Source organism: Hyaena hyaena, unplaced genomic scaffold (genome assembly GCF_003009895.1).
Source record: "Hyaena hyaena isolate Hyena2069 unplaced genomic scaffold, ASM300989v1 scaffold_980, whole genome shotgun sequence".
Classification (NCBI taxonomy): Eukaryota; Metazoa; Chordata; class Mammalia; order Carnivora; family Hyaenidae; genus Hyaena; species Hyaena hyaena.
Window position 1 is genome coordinate 593,295 of NW_024081615.1, and position 18,508 is coordinate 611,802.

The following is an 18,508-nucleotide window of genomic DNA, read 5'->3' on the forward strand; positions in this document are numbered from 1 at the left end:
TCTCCACAATTCCTTTTCAAGCCTCCCTGTAGGGATTGAGAAGGAAAGATCTCAAGCAGCTGCCTGTGATCCATTTCCTTCCTGTTTTGGAGAGTAGAGAGGCACCTCAGAAGGAATAAAGCTGGTCTAAATTTGTAAACATGGTAACTGGACCTCCTCAAAAATAGATTAATGATATTCAGTAGAGAGTCCTTATCTATGAAATAATGGAATTTTGGGGGGCATCTGGGTGGCTCAGTTGGTTAAGCATCCAGCTTCGGCTCAGGTCATGGTCTCACGGTTTGTGGGTTCGAGCCCTGCAACGGGCTCTGTGCTGACAGCTAGCTCAGAGCCTGGAGCCTGTTTCAGATTTTGTATCTCCCTCTCTCTCTGACCCTCCTCTGTTCTCTCTCTCTCTCTCTCCCTCTCTCAGAAATAAATAAAACATTAAAAATTTAAAAAAAAGAAATAATGGAATTTTTTAGCAGAATATCCATGGTTAATATATATCCAATATACATGATTGATATATTGATGAATAAAGCTAGAATTTGGCTTTATGAAATATGGCTTCCAATGTCACATGAGCTATAAGTATCTGACATAAAACCTTAATCAGAATCTAAACACTAAAGTGTCCTACAAGCTTTTTTAGATACCCCATCTATTATTTTGGGTCAGAGAGCTTGTCCAATGAGAGAAAGATGGACCTGGGGAGGTGTTCATGAAGTTCTAGAACCCTCCTTAATATGCCTATGCCTCTTGATTGCCCTTGGAAATAATAGTAAACCTTGAAACTGGATATATTTCATTTATTTTTTTAATTGATTTATTTACTTACTTGCTTACTTACATACTTACTTACTTACTTGAGTTGATCTGTTTATTTGTGACAGACTAGTTTAACCTTATTTTAAACTATTTAAACACTGTCTAAATTAAATTGTGGGATTTCCTAATAACTATTCTGAACTGTGATTCAGAAAAAGTAATGGATCCTAAAGCTCTGAGTAGTTATAAGACCAAAGCAAACATCTTTCTTTTTGTAAGAGATTATAAACAATAATTAGTAAAAGACTAGAAACAAGTTCTAAGAAATATGAGTGTTAACTGATATCTCCACCCACACGGATAAATAAAAAAGTTGTAAGTATATTATACACCAGATATTTTATCTGTGACCTCTGCAAAGGAAACCAGTTACAAAATAAGATTGCTTGCTATAATTGATATGGAGTAGATATTTCTATATATTGGCAATTCACATTTGGAGACTGCATACTGGAGATCATTTGAAAATGAATAGACATTCAAAACGATTTCCTCACTTCAAAAGGGGCATGAAAATTTTCAGGAATTTGGAAAGAACATCTCAAGAGATTTGCAGGTTATGCTGATCCCAAGCCCCTTTTTATGTACTTTGAGAGACAATGTTGTGTACAGCCCAAGTATGGCATTCTCTCTTACTTGATGCCATAATTAAGATGATACTAATATTTCTAAAATATGTTCCTTTACTGACAGGATATCTTTAAAATCTCAAAAGGGGATGGGAAGATAATATCAACCTTCCCTGTGTTGGTAGCATCGGAATCAATTCAAGCTCAGAGATTAGGCCTAAAGCGATAGATAAGAATGAAAGTTTCTGGGGGGGAAAGAGTGAAAAAGAAAAGGGAGCCAAGAACACTAATACTTAAAAGGTGGCTAATATACAAGGGTCAGAGCTTGCAGAACAGTGAAAGAGAGTAGGACAAAGTCTGTCAAATTAATGATTTAACTGTTGAGTACATTTTATTTTCTGTCTTTGCTTAATTCTCCCTAAAGTCACCCTTTGGGGAAAAGTCCTAGTTTCAAAAATCTTAAATGGTTTCATGTACAATACATTGCATGTAAGCTGAACAGCACTGCGCGTGTGTATGGTGTCTCCACTACCAGAGAGATGTTACCTATCATTTTACCTGAAATCGCACACTTGTGCAATAATTGCTCCCCCACTGGGTGGGCCTGCAGATGTCTACCTTCTGGGCCTCTGCCTTCATACCTCAGCTTTCTGCTCTGTGGCCCTGCTCACTTCCCTGCATCACCTGCAGATAATTTCCTAACCTACCAAGACAAAATTAGGACCTCTCTTCTATGCACTTTTAGTAATTTGAGCACATCTCTGTTTTTGCCCTGACCATGTTATGCATGTCTGTTTATATATCTGTTTTTCCTATTAAGACCATGAGCTAATTAAAGGAAGGGAAGGGAACATTTGTTGTTCATAGCCTAACCAATGACAAAAATTCTGGTAAATGCTGGGCATTTAATAAATATTCATTGAATAGTTACTGAATTTGTCTCATCAACCTCTGAGTAGAGAGCAAAGTTTAATGGGAAAACATCACAGAGGAATGAAACAATTGAATGATTGTTGTAATGAGCTTTACTTTCTGATTAAATGTAGTGTGTGTGTGTGTGTGTGTGTGTGTGTGTGTGTGTGTGTAACAAATTTATATGTGTATGTCAAGACTTTCTCCAGGTCCACTAATTCAGGAGCACAAATAAAATCATAGGATACCAGTGCTTTGTCTTGTTTATGCTCCTCTTACTCAGTATGTCTGAAATCCCACCCAGGTGTGTATTTGTATAAGGCCACTGGGATATGTCTCATTTAGGTTCTTAAGTATGCTCGTATTCCCTTCTCTTCTCCTGACAGATTCTTTCTCATGACATCCTACTGGGATTGCTGAACACAGATCTGACTAACCAGTTTGCTCCTGATGGGTACTTCCACTTAGATCTGTCATCATTAGTTCTAGTGGATATCACCATCATTGTCAATGGATGTTATATTATTATTCAAGTTTCAAAATAGTTGATGTTCCAAATTTACATGTGGGAGGATCTTTATTTTTACCTTCTACTCTATGGAGGTTTTGAGTAATGTGCGTGAGAGTTCGGGGTGTGGCTCCCAGAGCTATGCTGCTTGTGCCCCTATGCTTTACACAGATTCTAATGAAGCAACTTTTTTTTTTCAATTAACTTATAGCTACTCTGCTCTCTGGAACTCAGACATGACTATGTGGAACTTAAGCCAAAAAAATCCTAAGTGATTCACATTGTGTTGTACACGGAATCATCCATTTCCCATGGCCAAGGCCTTGTCCTGAAAAGAATTGGCTGAACACACCTGTTTTCCACTGATGATGCGTTCCTTCCCTGTGAACCCCTTCATACACACCTAAGACATGCTGCCCTACCCCATCTTTCACCAAGCACTTGCCTTTATCCCATTGTGGACACATTGAAGCTAAAATTGAGGTAATAGTTTCTAATGTACACATTATAACTCTTATAGAATGTGTCAGTTTTGTAACACACCAAAATATTTATTACTTAGTTTTTGTTCCGTTGGAAACCACAGGAAGTGGGTAAAATGTAATACATGCCAGGGGAAACAGCCCTGTTTCAGCAACTACTATTATGTTTAATACTGAATCCCCTCATCCTTTCCCCCATGATAATAATTTTAAAGTTTGCCACAAGTTAATTTGAATGGAGACTTTTAAAACATGGCCTTCAGTGTGTTTTAACTTAATATACTACCCTTTGAATGGAAAGCTCTGAAATTAGGTCTCATTAAATTAATTTCAAACTCTTTGTATTCTTAAAAGCTAAATCTCAAATGAAGAAAACTACATTTTTAGAAAGAAAAAAATTTAAATCCCCCTTCCCCATATCAGTGTTTTCTTATTGAAAATAATGCTTCATAATAGGTATAAACAGCTTTTCAAAAATATCTTAGTGGATTGAAATTTGGAGTAATCATTTGGATTTCTTAACACATACTGTCATGGAGAGCTTTTGTTTCTTTGGAGTCAGATCTAAGTTTCGAAGCCAATTCTGACACTTACCTTTCTCAATTTCTTTTCCTTTTTTTTTTTTTTAATATTTTTATTTATTTCTAGGAGAGAGAGAGAGAGAGAGACAGCGTGAGCAGGGGAGGGTCAGAGAGAGGGAGATACAGACTCTGAAATAGGCTCCAGGCTCTGAGCTGGCAGTCAGCACAGAGCCCGACGCGGGGCCCGAACCCACGAACCGCGAGATCATGACCTAAGCGAAAGTCGGACGCTTAACCGACTAAGCTACCCAGGCGCCCCTCTTTCTCAATTTCTTAAAGCCTGTGTCCTCAACAATACATTGGAGGTAATAATACAACCAAAATGGCAAGGCAGTTGAGGGATCTAATGAGTTATTATGACACAGCTAACAATTTTTTTACACAGCATTCCTTGTTCTTTTTCTTTATGTGACATATATACACACATCAGTTACACATTATGTATTTCAAGTATTCATTTGCATCGATTTAAATGTGACATGAAAACTTATAATTTACTTTCTTTTTTTAATGTTTTATTTATTTCTGAGAGAGAGAGAGAGCAGCGGAGGGTCAGAAAGAGAGGGAGATACAGAATCTGAAACAGGCTCCAGGCTCTGAGCTAGCTGTCAGCACAGAGCCTGACATGGGGCTTGAACCCAGCAACCCCGAGATCATGACCTGAGCCGAAGTCAGATGCTTAACCGACTGAGCCACCCATGCACCCCAAAATCTTATAATTTACTTTCTTTAGGGATCAGATCAAATCAATATGTTCACAGCTAGAGATTGTGAATCTAATTATATGTTATATAGAATAAGAGAAAATTTGGTATTTGAATACATTTACTTTCAATAAAAAGTTACCAAACAGTAAATTTTCTAATAAAATATTACCCATATTATTAAAATTTAGAGAAAATATGAACATGACTTATTGATACTGTCTGGGAATCTCACTAAAACATGATCACAGGGTTCTGGGTCATAGAACTTCACATTGCATTGCTAAAGAAGCCAGCTACCTATAAATGTTATACATCTGGTCATTACTTACAGAAATTTCTATTCTGACATGTTACCTATTCTCAGGTTTATTGTATCATCTGAAAATATTACCCATGGATTTCATACCATATGGTTAAATTCAAAATTTTATATGGGTCCAATATCTTGCATGTATAAATAAAATGTGTGACTCAAGAGCCTATTCTAAAACTCATTCTCACACCATCCTGGAGATTTCTTCCTTAGAGCTGTGTTGTAAGATGACAGCGGGACTAAACCATATGATAAATTATAACATACACATTCTTAAAGAGAATCGAAATATAGCCTCTGAAGTGCAGCCCTATCACTTACTACTGGCTATGTGACCATTAAACTCTCTGTGCCTTGGTTTCTTAATCTGTAACTTTCATAGCGTTTGGCAACAGTTGAATGAATTAAATATATAAAGTGCTAGAGAAATTGTGCCTGGTACATTTTAAGTGCTACCTGAGTGTTTGTTATTACTATCAATGTGTTGATGGTTTATGATGGGATTTGATGACTCAATCTTGAACAATCTCTTTTTCTTTCCATCTAGGGTTGAATAATAGACTATTCTCACAGGAATCCATAGCAAATAGAGATCAAAGCACCTGATTTGTTACTGGTAAGTCTGGACTGCAAAATGAGCTTGAGTTGAAAACTAAAAATTGTAAATAACTTAGATGTCAGCAATGAAGTATTGACTAAAGCAATATGGCTATATCCATACAATAGGTTACCATGTAGTGACCAAGAGCTACATGCTAGAAGTAGGTTTATCATCATAAAAAGATTTATACATCATATTGTTAAATGATCAATAGACATATGGTTAAATGACTTACATATCATACTGTTAAATGGATTGCAGAACAATACAATACCAATTTGTATAATTTTTCAAATGCACAAAGAAAACTTCTAAAAGAAATACAACAAAACTTTGACAGTTAAAAAAACAAAGTAAGCTTGAACTCAGGACCAAAGGGGGTTTCCCTCACTCATTTAAACATATAAGTATAGTCAGAGATATAAAAACTGGGAAACCTAAGGTATTTTCTACATTTTTATAAGAATATAAAGAAGAATCTCTTTCACCTGATGGTAAGTGTACAGTGAAACCTTGGTTTACAAGCATAATTTGTTCCAGAAACATGCTTGAAAGCCAAAGGACTCATATATCAATGATAATTTCAAGAACCATTGGCTCAGTTGTGATCTAGTGACATTTGGCATCACGTACTACTCGTATTGCAAGACATCATTTGTGTATCAAGGTAAAATTTATTAGAAATGTTTTCTCATCTTGCAATACTCACAGAACAGGTTACTCACAATCCAAGGTTGTACTGTATATCTTTATATGTATATAGGTATGTAGATATATCTATCTTCTCTAGCAGAGAGTGTCATAATTGAGTTAAATAGTAGGATACTGAGGTGGTGTCACAGAGAATTCCCTGGTGAAAAAAAATTCTCCAGGAGGACAAGGTGTTTCTTTGCACACTTTCCTTCCTACAACAACAGACAAGAAAAATGTTTTAAGTATTTATCATTGGAAAGTGAGAAAATGTCTATAAAATGACAGCTTTTCAATTCTTTTTGGATTTGAGACAATAATTCCTTTTAGGAACAATTTTACATTTGTTTTAGAAGAGTTAATTGTTAAGACCACTGTGTACTCAAATATTTTTGGTACCAAAGTCTCCAAGTGAGGCAAAATTACCCTTCTTAAAGTATGAAGTGGGACTCAGGATGAGGAAGGTATGGAGACTAGCAAAAGGTAAGACAATGGGCAGTGGATGCTATTTGCTTTTAAAAAAATTATTGGTTTTTTTTTAAACTACTTTTTTGTTGGAATTATTGCAGAGGTTAGGTTTAAAGCCAAAACTGGTGCAAGGGAAAATGGAGAAAGCATGAATAAATGCAGAGGATAGAGTCAAATAATGGTCATTACGAAATAAATCTTTAAGAATATTTAGAAGCTATGGGTGGGAATTTAAACCACTTATGATATATAGTTACATTATCTAGTTAGGCTTATTAATTCTAACATAAAAAGGTTTCTGCTTTGGTAACGCTGAACTGCACTTCCTGCAAGGAACATCTCTAAACTCTAGGAATATATAAACAGTCAAATGCATAAAGATACTAAAGACTCAACAAAACAAAGCACAGGAAAGGAATCAATACTTGGCAGAAATAAAAGGCACTGAGTGACATTCACAGTTACTTTTTAAAGTAATTTTAGCCTGGCTACAGATCCTTATCAAGCCAGGCAGGTTTGCTAAATTCCAGATAGAAACCCACAGTCTATCTGACAGAAGAAAGCAAAGAATGAATCCAGGTTAAATTCAGCAACTGGAAAGTGAAGGGGAAAGAACCCTAAAGAAGAGAGAGTTACATAAAGGGAACTGCACATCTGATACACAAATTCTACTAAAGTCTCCAGCTGACTTTTTTTTTATCATACTTCAATCTTTATTGCAAAACAATTCCAATGAGCTTTCAGATCAAATGAACTTATTTTAATAACAAATATGTCACCTCCTTTACCATGCTAAAATTAAGCTCTAGTTAATATAATCTATGCATATACATAAAAATTCAACATGACATATATAACTTAAGGAAGGATTTTATTTTATTTTATTTTGTGCTTATTTTTATTTATTTATTTACAAATAGTTTATTGTCAAATTGGTTTCCATATAACACCCAGTGCTCATCCCCACAAGTGCCCTCCTCCATGCCCATCCCCCCCTCCCCCCCCCCACATCCATCAGTCCTCAGTTTGTTTCTCAGCATTCAAGAGTCTCTCATGGTTTGCCTCTCTCCCTTTCCCTCACCATTTCCCCCCTTCTTCTCCCCTACGGTCTTCGGTTAAGTTCCTCCTAATCCTCCTATACGTGCAAACATATGATATTTGTCCTTCTCTGCCTGACTTATTTCACTCAGCATAACACCCTCAAGGTCCATCCATGTTGCTACACATGGCCAGATTTCATTGTTTCTCATTGCCACGTAGTATTCCATGGTATAGATAAACCACATCTTCTTGATCCATTCATCCATTGATGGACACTTAGGCTCTTTCCATGTTTTAGCTATTGTGGAGAGTGCTGCTATGAACATTGGGGTACATGTGCTCCTATGCATCAGCATTTCTGTATCCCTTGGGTAAATTCCAGCAGTGCTATCGCTGGGTCATAGGGGAGTTCTATTGTTAGTTTCCTGAGGAACCTCCACACTGTTTTCCAGAGGGGCTGTACCAGTTTACATTCCCACCAACAGTGTAGGAGGGCGCCCGTTTCTCCACATCCTCGCCAGCATCTAGAGTTCTCTGATTTGCTCATTTTAGCCACTCTGACTGGCGTGAGGTGGTATCTCAGTGTGGTTTTGATTTGTATTTCCCTGATGAGGAGGGACGCTGAGCATCGTTTCATGTGTCTGTTGGCCATCTGGATGTCCTCTTTGGAGAAGTGTCTGTTCATATCTTCTGCCCATTTCTTCACTGGGTTGTTTGTTTTTCGGGCGTGGAGTTTGGTGAGTTCCTTATAGATTTTGGATATTAACCCTTTATCTGATATGTCATTTGCAACTATCTTTTCCCATTCCATTGGTTGCCTATTAGTTTTGTGGGTTGTTTCCTTTGCTGTGCAGAACCTTTTCATCGTGATGAGGTCCCAATCATTTATTTTTGCTCTTGATTCCCTTGCTTTTGGGGATGTGTCAAGTAAGAAGTTGCTGCGGTGGAGGTCAAGGAGGTTGTTTCCTGCTTTCTCCACTAGGGTGTTGATAGTTTCCTGTCTCACGTTCAGGTCCTTTATCCATTTTGAGTTTATTTTTGTGTGTGGTGTGAGAAAATGATCTAGTTTCATTCTTCTTCTTTTTTTTTTTATTTTTTAATGCTTTATTTATTTCTAGGAAAGAGAGACAGCGTGAGCAGGGGAGGGTCAGAGAGAGAGGGAGTCACAGACTGAAACAGGCTCCAGGCTCTGAGCTGGCAGTCAGCACAGAGCCCGACGCGGGGCTCGAACCCACTAACCGCGAGATCATGACCTAAGCGAAAGTCGGACGCTTAACCGACTAAGCCACCCAGGCGCCCCTCTAGTTTCATTCTTCTGCATGTTGCTGTCCAGTTCTCCCAGCACCATCTGTTAAAGAGACGGTCTTTTTTCCATTGGATATTCTTTTCTGCTTTGTCAAAGATTAGTTGGCTGTATACTTTTGGGTCCACTTCTGAGTTCTCAATTCTGTTCCATTGGTCTATGTGTCTGTTTTTGTGCCAATACCATACTGTCTTGATGATGACTCCAGCTGACTTCTGAAGTATGGATGTGCTGGAAAGACTATAAATAGCTCAGATAAGACTAAAATAACTGAAATGAGACTGCGGAGTTTGGAGTTCGAGTTCAGCTGTGAAAAATTTTTAAAAATTTTGTACTCTTCCATGGAATATAACAGAATCCAGAGACTCCACAATATATTATTCAAAACGTCCAGAACATAATCCAAATTTATTAGATATGAAAAAATGGGCAGGAATTTGTGGCCCATACTTAAGATAAAAGACAATTAATGGGGATCAACTTTGATATGACCCAACTTCTGAACTAGGAGACACAGATTTTTAGCAACAAGTAAAACTATGCTCATAAGGGATGGTGCAATGGCATCTGGCACATGTGTTTGTATATATATACACTCTATTCTTTATATAAGATAGCAGTACTTATAAAAGCGATGATGACAGAAAGTAGCTCAATCATGTACACTAAAAAGGAGGATTGAGTTCAATTTTTTAAGAACATTAATTCATAATAAACCACATTTATTTTTTAAAAAATTTTTAATGTTTATTTATTTTTGAGAGACAGAGCATGAGTCGGGGAGGGGCAGAGACAGTGAGGGAGATACAGAATCTGAAACAGGCTCGAGGTTCTCAGGTGTCAGCACAGAGCCCAACATGGGGCTCAAACTCGGGAATGTTGAGATCATGATCTGAGCTGAAGTCGGACGCTCAATGGACTGAGCCACCCAGGCATCCCAACAACCATTTAAAATATACCTTGGCTATGTTCTAGAAGGGCAATAAAAAAGTTAGATGTGGTTCTTCTATTCACAGATTTTGGAGTTGACTTGACTCTAAACAACTATGTTATAAGTGCAAAAATAATTCATTTATTTCCAGATCTGTGGAGGAGAAAAACTTAAAAGGAAGGCTTTCAGGAGGAGCAACAGATGACACAGACCTTAAAAGATGCATAAAAATTTTATACATGGGCAAGATGGAACAGGAGTGAGCATTCATCTGTGCACAGTGAAGAAAGTTCTGCGTATAATGAAATGAAATAACCACATTTGGCTGGAGAGTATAGTTTGTGACAATGGTTGTGGGAAATAACATATGATAATATTGATGGGCCCAGGTGGTAAAATGCTGGACCAACTAGTTTAGACATGATTCTAAAAACAATAAGGAACCAATCAAAAGACAAGATACAAAAGCCCAGCATCATTTCTTTTGAAAACTACAAATCCAGAAAGGATTTCCGTTATTTATTGTTTATAATTCTTACAATCACCTAGTACAAAAAGTAAATGGAATAGCTTTTATAATTTTAGTGCAGGTCTCTAGTCTGTTGAGGATTAAGCTGCCAGATGACAGACTTGAGCAAGAAAAAGATGAAGAAATATGCTATGAAATTACTTAACACTTTGGTTACAAGATATATTTGAGAGTTTGTGGTTCTATAAAATATTTCACTGCACTATTTAAGAGAGTTCCTATCCTTTGGATAAGGCTAGGGTAAATTTAATTCCATCTTTGCAAATTAAAAGCCATGCATAAAAAACAGATTACAATTAAATTATATGTTTCTAAGTTTGCAGAAATGACTAAACACTTCTTTCCTAAGGCCTAAACTCATGCTTTGAGTTTTCCGATAGGCACTTTGTGTTCTATAACTCTGAGATTTTCGCAACTTTCCTTGTTATGTCTCTTCTTGTATTTTGGTAAAATCATTTACACCTAAATTCCCTGAGAGACAAGCTCAAACATGTCTCTTTTGTTGCTGAACCATCTCTTTAGATTCCATTTAATATGATTCTTTTTACTAAAAACCATGCAACAAAATAGGACTTATAATTACAACTTGACTCCAATTCATGATCAATACAAAGAGATATCATATAGACATCCTTGAACTCATTATACTGCTTTCTTGCTTGTTGTTATGGTTGACTTTAAATTTTGTTGAAGAGGACAATTTCTTTTTTCTTAAATTTTTTTATGTTTTTATTTATTTTTGAAAGAGAGAGAGAGAGAGAGACAGAATGAGTGGAGGAGGAACAGAGAAAGAGAGGGAGACACAGAATCTGAAGCAGGCTCCAGGCTCTGAGATGTCAGCACAGAGCCCAATGTGGGTTCCAACTCATTAACCATGAGATCATGACCTGAGCCAAAGTTGGACGCTTAACCGACTAAGCCACCGAGACACCCAATTTCTAACAACAATCTTTAATAGTCTATTTCTAATCTGGTAGTCAATTTCACATTAAGTTATAAGATCAAATGGATAAGAATAACATAGAGAATATTGCCAACACATTTTTTTTCACAATCTGGGTGATGATGAAATGCTGCTTTATGTATCTTCTATTTTTTTACACTGATTGAGAAAGTCTTAGAACACGTATGGTTTGGGGCTTATATGTTCAAACATTAGACAATGCCAGTCCAATGCCTTTCAATTCCTAGGTGAAGAAACCGATAAATACTTCTCATTATCTTTTCACAGACTCTGGGCACAGTGTGTCTTTAAAACAGTGTCAGGTCTTTCCGTCTCTGATTTATGTCTATGAGTTAAATCAAAATCTATTTGGCCTACAGTTTCACATACAAAACAGTGTAGTAAACAAGTATCTCACTTTTTCCTGAATGGAAACATCAGTCCATGACTTCATCTTCTAAAGAATGTAAGGGGTTTGAATTGGTGCCTCAGCTTACTCATCAACATCTCTCTGAAGTGATCTCCCAAAAGGAAATAGAAGACAGGGTTTATGGTGCTGTTCAGAAAGGCCAAAGGCCGAGTCACAATGTATAAGGAGTTGATGGTGGCCTGAGCGCATCGGGACTGCTTCCAATTTCCCAGGCGTGAAGCGATCCTCACGTTCCGCATGATGTGGTAGGGAGTAAAAAGCATGGAGAAGATCACAACTGCCATGATGACTAAAGTGAGGGGCTTTTCAAGGGGCACAGCAGTAGCAAGCTGCGTGCTTCTCTGCTTTAAGAAAAGAGCAATCTTGAAATAAAAGAAGCACATCACCAAAAGAGGAATGAGGAATCCCAAGAAGGTTAGACACATGCTATAAATGAGGTTGTATTCGGGGTCCCCAGAGCTTGCGTAATCAATGCAGTTGGTGCTGTTGGCAGCTATATTTGAATTTATAAGAGGAAGTATGGGCAGTAGCTCTAGGGTTACTAAAACCCAAATACCCAAAGAGATCAAAACCGCGAACTCTCTCTTTTGCAGAAAGTGTTCTCGGAAAGGATGCTTCATAAGCAGGTATCGATCAACACTGATAAAAGTCAGAAAAAGGATGCTGGTGTAGAGGTTGGCATGAAGCACATATCGGTTGCTGATGCAGAGCACCTCCCCATATGTCCACTTTCCATGAGAATAGCTTCTTATCAGCATGGGGAGGGTGCACAAAAAAGCCAAGTCTGAGATAGAGAGGTTAAAGAGATAAATGTTACTGCTATTCCAGTTCTTCAGACAGAAGAGGTAGCCGAACACAACAGTAGTATTTGCGAGGACTCCCACAATAAACTCAATCCCATACAAAATGGAAAGGTAGTACTTTTCCAGGGCAATCTCTGCTGCTAGCCAATTTGGACAAGTTGCATTCCATGCCTAAAGAAGAGAGAGAGAAAAGACAAGGTTGAAACACCAGCTTATGACTAAAGGCAAAACTGCATAGAACATAATAATAATTTTAAAAAACACTTAAAACTTGAACTACGAAAGGTTAAATATATTAGTAAGGAGTACACATATATACATATTCATACACAGATATGTCATTAATATATTAACAAATACTTATTAAATGTCTTTGAACTATATGCTAGGCATTGGGGATAACGGCAGTGAGTCAAAGTTCCTAATCTTAAGCAATTTATACTCTCTTGGGAAGAACCAGGATGCAAATTAATGCATGTCTTATAATGGTAAGAAATGTTCCAGACATAAGGGAAAGCATGTGCAAATGCCCAGAAGTGGAAACATGTAGATGGCTTGGAAAATAGCAAAGAGGTCAAGAAATGGTGCAATGAAGTAAGTGGAGGATCTAATTCATTTTTCGGTTTCCAGAATCTGCCATGGTCCCCAGAATATCATAGTTGTTCAACCAATTCTGCTAGGTTAAATTTAATTGAGCCACAACCTAGGAGAGGAAACAGGGATTCTTATAACTCCGGTCTTGCTCTCTTAATAGTTTTTATTGTGTTTCCGTATTGTCAAAGAATTGTGGTTATTTTACTAAATTTGTAAAATATAATTCCAGTCTTAAAAGGTGATTTTAAAAAATTAAAATATGATACTTAAATTCTTAGTAATAAGAGTAAGAGTGGCCACTATTTGCTGAAAGTTTGTAGGATATCGAAGCAGCATTCTTGAAGTCATCTGTAGCTTATCTCCAATAACAAATAATCTACCAAGTCTTGCCTATAGCATTTGGATATTTCTTGACTCCATCACTGTTGCTGCATCTCCTTCATTACCATTCTAGTCCAGGCCACCATCATCTTTATCTTGGACTGTACTGTATCTTCTATGGTCTCCTCGCAAACTCTCTGACTCTCTTTCAATCTACCTTTGACTTGAGAGTATGACAATCTTGAAAACTACAACCCAAATTCTGATATTATTCCCCTCAGCCAAAACATTTAAATGGCTTTCCTCTGTCTAGGAAATAAAGTCCGAATCTGTAATGACTAGCATGGCCTGGCTCCTGTAGGCCACTTCAGCCTCACCTAGCATGGCCCTCCTCCTTGCGCATCTTCTTCCTGTTCTTTGCACAGAGGACTTTCCCAGTTCTCAGTTCATTGAAACTCATTTCACTGACCCCTGTGATCCTTGCCCCGTCACAAACACTGCCTTCTATATGCATCTCCTTTCATACTTCACTTCAAGTGTGGATTTCCCAAGACAGGGTGTCTGACCCACCCATCTAACTTCAGACCCCCATTTTAGGTTTTCATTGTTGACTAAGCTTCTTAGAATTTCTCACAACTTTATCTTACTCAGAGTTTATCTTTTACATCGGGCACAGTGACTGCCAGAGGGAGATGGTATATAAATGCTTGTGTGTGGAAATGAAGATTAATATTTGATGGTTTAAAAAACATTTTTACAAATATTTTCTCTAAGATCAGAAAGCAGTAAGTCTAGCAAATGAAGCCCATTGCTCTAGTTCACTATAAAATTTGACATTACAGGTAAAATGACTAAAATTAAACTGGCAACTGTAGTTGTAAGTTAGCTTTGTTTAGACACACATTTGTGGAAGGTAAAATTTCATATATATCTTCCAGAATCAATTGTTTTTACTTAAGGGCAATTTAAAAATTAAAAATGTATCTCTGAAATTAATAAATATTAGTCTAGGAAATATACCAAAGTATTAAGAGTTTTATCCTTAGGGATAAGATACCAGATAATTTTTTAATGCTTATATATTTTTGAGAGATAGAGAAAGACAGAACAGGGAAGGGGCAGAGTGAGGGAGACAGGATCCAAAGAAGGCCCCATGCTGACAGCAAAGTCCAATTTGGGGCTCAGACTCACGAACCATGAGATCATGACCTGAACCAAAGTCTGGTACTTAATCAACTAAGTCAGCCAGGTGCCCCAATACCAGGTAATTTTTTTTTTAAATGTTTTATTTATTTCTAGGAGAGAGAGAGAGAGACAGCATGAGCAGGGGAGGGTCAGAGAGAGAGAGGGAGTCACAGTCTGAAACAGGCTCCAGGCTCTGAGCTGGCAGTCAGCACAGAGCCCGACGCGGGGCTCGAACCCACGAACCGTGAGATCATGACCCAAGCGAAAGTCGGACGCTTAACCGACTAAGCCACCCAGGCGCCCCACCAGGTAATTTTTAATGTGTCCTTTTTCCTTTCCGTTTATCTGGACTTTCTGTTTGTTTTTCCCAAATCAGCATATGTTTGATATTATTAGAATTTCTAGAAATACAGCAAAAAGATTAATGGTCTTTTTAAAAAAAATAGGCTTTCTTTTATAGGTCGTTGGCAGTTTTCCACTATTATTTTTAACCCCGATGCTTTCAACTCCATGACTTCTGGAAGTACATTCTTCCCTGCCTTCTATGACATGGCCACCCTCTCACTGTCCTACTTTCTTTCTTGGTGGACTACTTGCCCATGCCTCGACTGTTGGAGTTCCTCAGAGCTCAGATCTGGGCAACTTCGTTATTTGAGGAATGCTCAAAAAGCAGGTGCACACACTCAAAGGTATGTAAAGTAAGACAATAGAAAGTTTCCTTAAGACTCAGTTGTTTCGCTTTGAATTTCCTTTTTTTTCTAGTCCTCACTCTTATTTTTCTGACCACTCAGTTCTTAAATGCACAGACTGACGTCAGCAGTTTCTGTGCAGCAGGAAGGTTTGACTGCTAATGCAGAAAAAGACAGCCAGGAAGACGTGCATTACTACATGTGCCTGATTCCCAGTAACTACCACTTGGGTAAGTCAGGGGTCGTGCTGAAGCCATGGAGACTTCTTCTGCTTCAAGCTGTCCACTGGGAATGGAGATTCAGGGAAGTAGCAGTGGTAGAGCACACCAGAACTGGAATAAGGAAACTGAATGACTAGTCACCTTTGTCCTGCTTCTCGGAGTGGTTGCTTTATATTTTTATTTTTATTTTAAAAAACGACTTTGAAAAATGAATGTTATTCTGTAACACTAAGAAGGTACAGGTAGGCAAAAAGAGGAAATAAAAACTGTCTATAAACCACTGAGTCCTAATATCTGGATACCCACCTACAGTTTAATATTTATTTGAATTTATTTTTTATAAAAATGAGATTATGCTCTTTATGATATTTTATAATCTGCTTTTTGGTATTTATTTCACTCTTAAGGTAATTTTCTTAAGTTCTTAATATTAATAAATGGTTCATAAATGTCAGGCTGTCTTATATTTGCAGGCCAGTTTAAATCTCACTGAGACCCATAATTTTCTGGGTGTTAGAGTCCAAATGAGATAATGTGTTTCATTGTGGCCATTACAATTCTACAAATTGATGATGTAAGTTGATCCTTTAAGGGAAATGCTCAGCTGAAGGGAAATTCCTTCATGAAAAATTAATATTCTCTCTTCTACTTTCTAGTGGTTGTATTTTTAACTTTCAGGAAACAGAAATCATGATAAATAGGGTTTAAGTGCTTTGGATGAATTATTTATTTATTTTTTGGCTACTGGTAATTAAAGTGAAATCTTTAATTATATATCCAAACGTATATCTAAATCTGTTAGAATTATTAAATTTCAAGCAATAGTCAATACTCACATAAGCAGGTAAGTAGTGCTAATTTTTAATTTCAATTAATGTTTCTTTCACCTCAAGTGTATTCAGTTTTTTAAAAATGTACATTATTGAAGCAAAAATTTAAAAACATACTCGATAGCTTATTAGCCTTTGTTTTTTCTTACAGTCACCACAATTAAACAAAGATCACATGCATTTTAATCCTTAACTGCTTCTTTAAGGCAAATTTACATGCCTTGTCTTTTTTTTTTAAACAAACTGCTATTTTCATTAATAAATAGCTTGAACAAAAAAATATATATTCACACTGAAAAGATACAATCACTTAGTATTGATAACTTCATTTTTTGTATATTCCAGAATTTACGCCATAAGTCAGGATATTAAAAAGTAAGATATTAAATTATATGTTTATGAATTAAAAAATAACTCACAAATTATAAAACGTTCCGGAAGATGTAATGGCAATGGCTTCTGCAATTTGTCATTTCTCTTTAGTGAATTACATTTTTGAATAATTGTAACTTTTACAACCATAATTGTAATTTTAAAATAAATGCTAAATTTAATTTTTAGAATACCTTAAGATTCCCTCTGACATATTATATCTTAAACATGAAATATTATATATGATTGATTTTCTCATATGATATAAGAACATTAAATTTCTCTCAATAAGTAGTTATATTTAAGTAAATCTGATTACTTTTTGTTGAAATATGCTACCAAGACATTAGCAAATATAACAAACCTCTTTAAGTAAAATTAATTAAGTATTTGCAATTAAACAAAGACATTCAATTTAGTGAAAAATAAATGTAGGGAAAAATATAATTTCATTTTAGTTTCCTTTATTGTTCTACATGCTATGAATGACAGTTCAGTTCATTTAAACATTATTTAAAATCTTCACTGCTCATAGGCTACTTTTAAAAGAAATCCTTAAGGGGAGTCTGGCATTACTTTGTATACCTGGATGACATGAATTGCATTATAACTTACCATTCCGTTAGAAGGCCCTGATCCCTTGATGGAAATTCTTCACCAGCAACCTGATACAGCTTCTAACCCAAGACTGTGCCACTGGACATAGTGAAGCCCAATTTGCATAACATGCAGACAAGATTAATAATTCAAAAGTCCAGGAATAATTTATTCAGTTGAACTCCCAAGTACAGTTCAAGGGGAACTTCCCGTGAGTCTGAGACACAAAACAAATTACTCATTTCACAAACAAATTTTGAAATGACTACTGTTGAAATCATCTCATTCACTATCAAAACAACAGAGAAGCATTGGTTATTTTCATGTTTATTTGCATATTTAAAGTTAGTATAGTTTATATTGGATATACAATTGCTTCTGCTTTTCAATGCTTTCTCTTTTCTTTTTTTTATAAATTTTTTTTAAATGTTTTATTTATTTCTAGGAGAGAGAGAGAGAGACAGCGTGAGCAAGGGAGGGTCAGAGAGAAAGGGAGTCACAGACTCTGAAACAGGCTCCAGGCTCTGAGCTGGCAGTCAGCACAGAGCCCGACGCGGGGCTTGAACCCACGAACCGCGAGATCATGACCTAAGCGAAAGTCGGACACTTAGCTGACTAAGCCACCCAGGCACCCCTCTCTTTACTTTTCAACTTGACAGTTTTTAGTGAATTCTATATTGGGCATATAACTAAACAGCTATTATCAACAATTTTGAGAGAGCTATAAAACTGAAATTCTGAAAGCAAATCTGGGTATATGCTTTGTGAGTGTTCCAGCAAAATAGACACCAAAGCTTCAGGTATTTCCCATTTTAAATTCTGTGATTAAAGTAAAGAGACACATTAAAAACACACACACACACATCAGATGGCTAGGGATTAGGGAGAGAGGTGGTGTCTATGTAAGATAACCTCAATACGTGGCAATTCATACTTTCTAATCAATGTTTAGCATAGCACCTGAAAGCACATCACTATAACCTCAGACAGGAAGCATACCTGGCTCTTTCTGAGGATTATATTAGATTTATATTCAAGTAAACACTCATTCTGCTTGATCTGAGGCATAAGGTTTATG

General features: G+C 36.7%; 1 protein-coding gene across 1 annotated transcript; it reads right to left on the reverse strand.

The window, feature by feature from the left end:
• Positions 1-11,337: 11,337 nt before the first annotated feature.
• SUCNR1 (succinate receptor 1) lies at positions 11,338-17,567 on the reverse strand. The gene is given in 2 exon segments (XM_039221418.1): positions 11,338-12,792; positions 17,449-17,567. Coding segments are annotated over 2 exon segments (993 nt in total). The 5' UTR covers positions 17,452-17,567; the 3' UTR covers positions 11,338-11,802.
• Between the last annotated feature and the right edge of the window lie 941 nt (positions 17,568-18,508).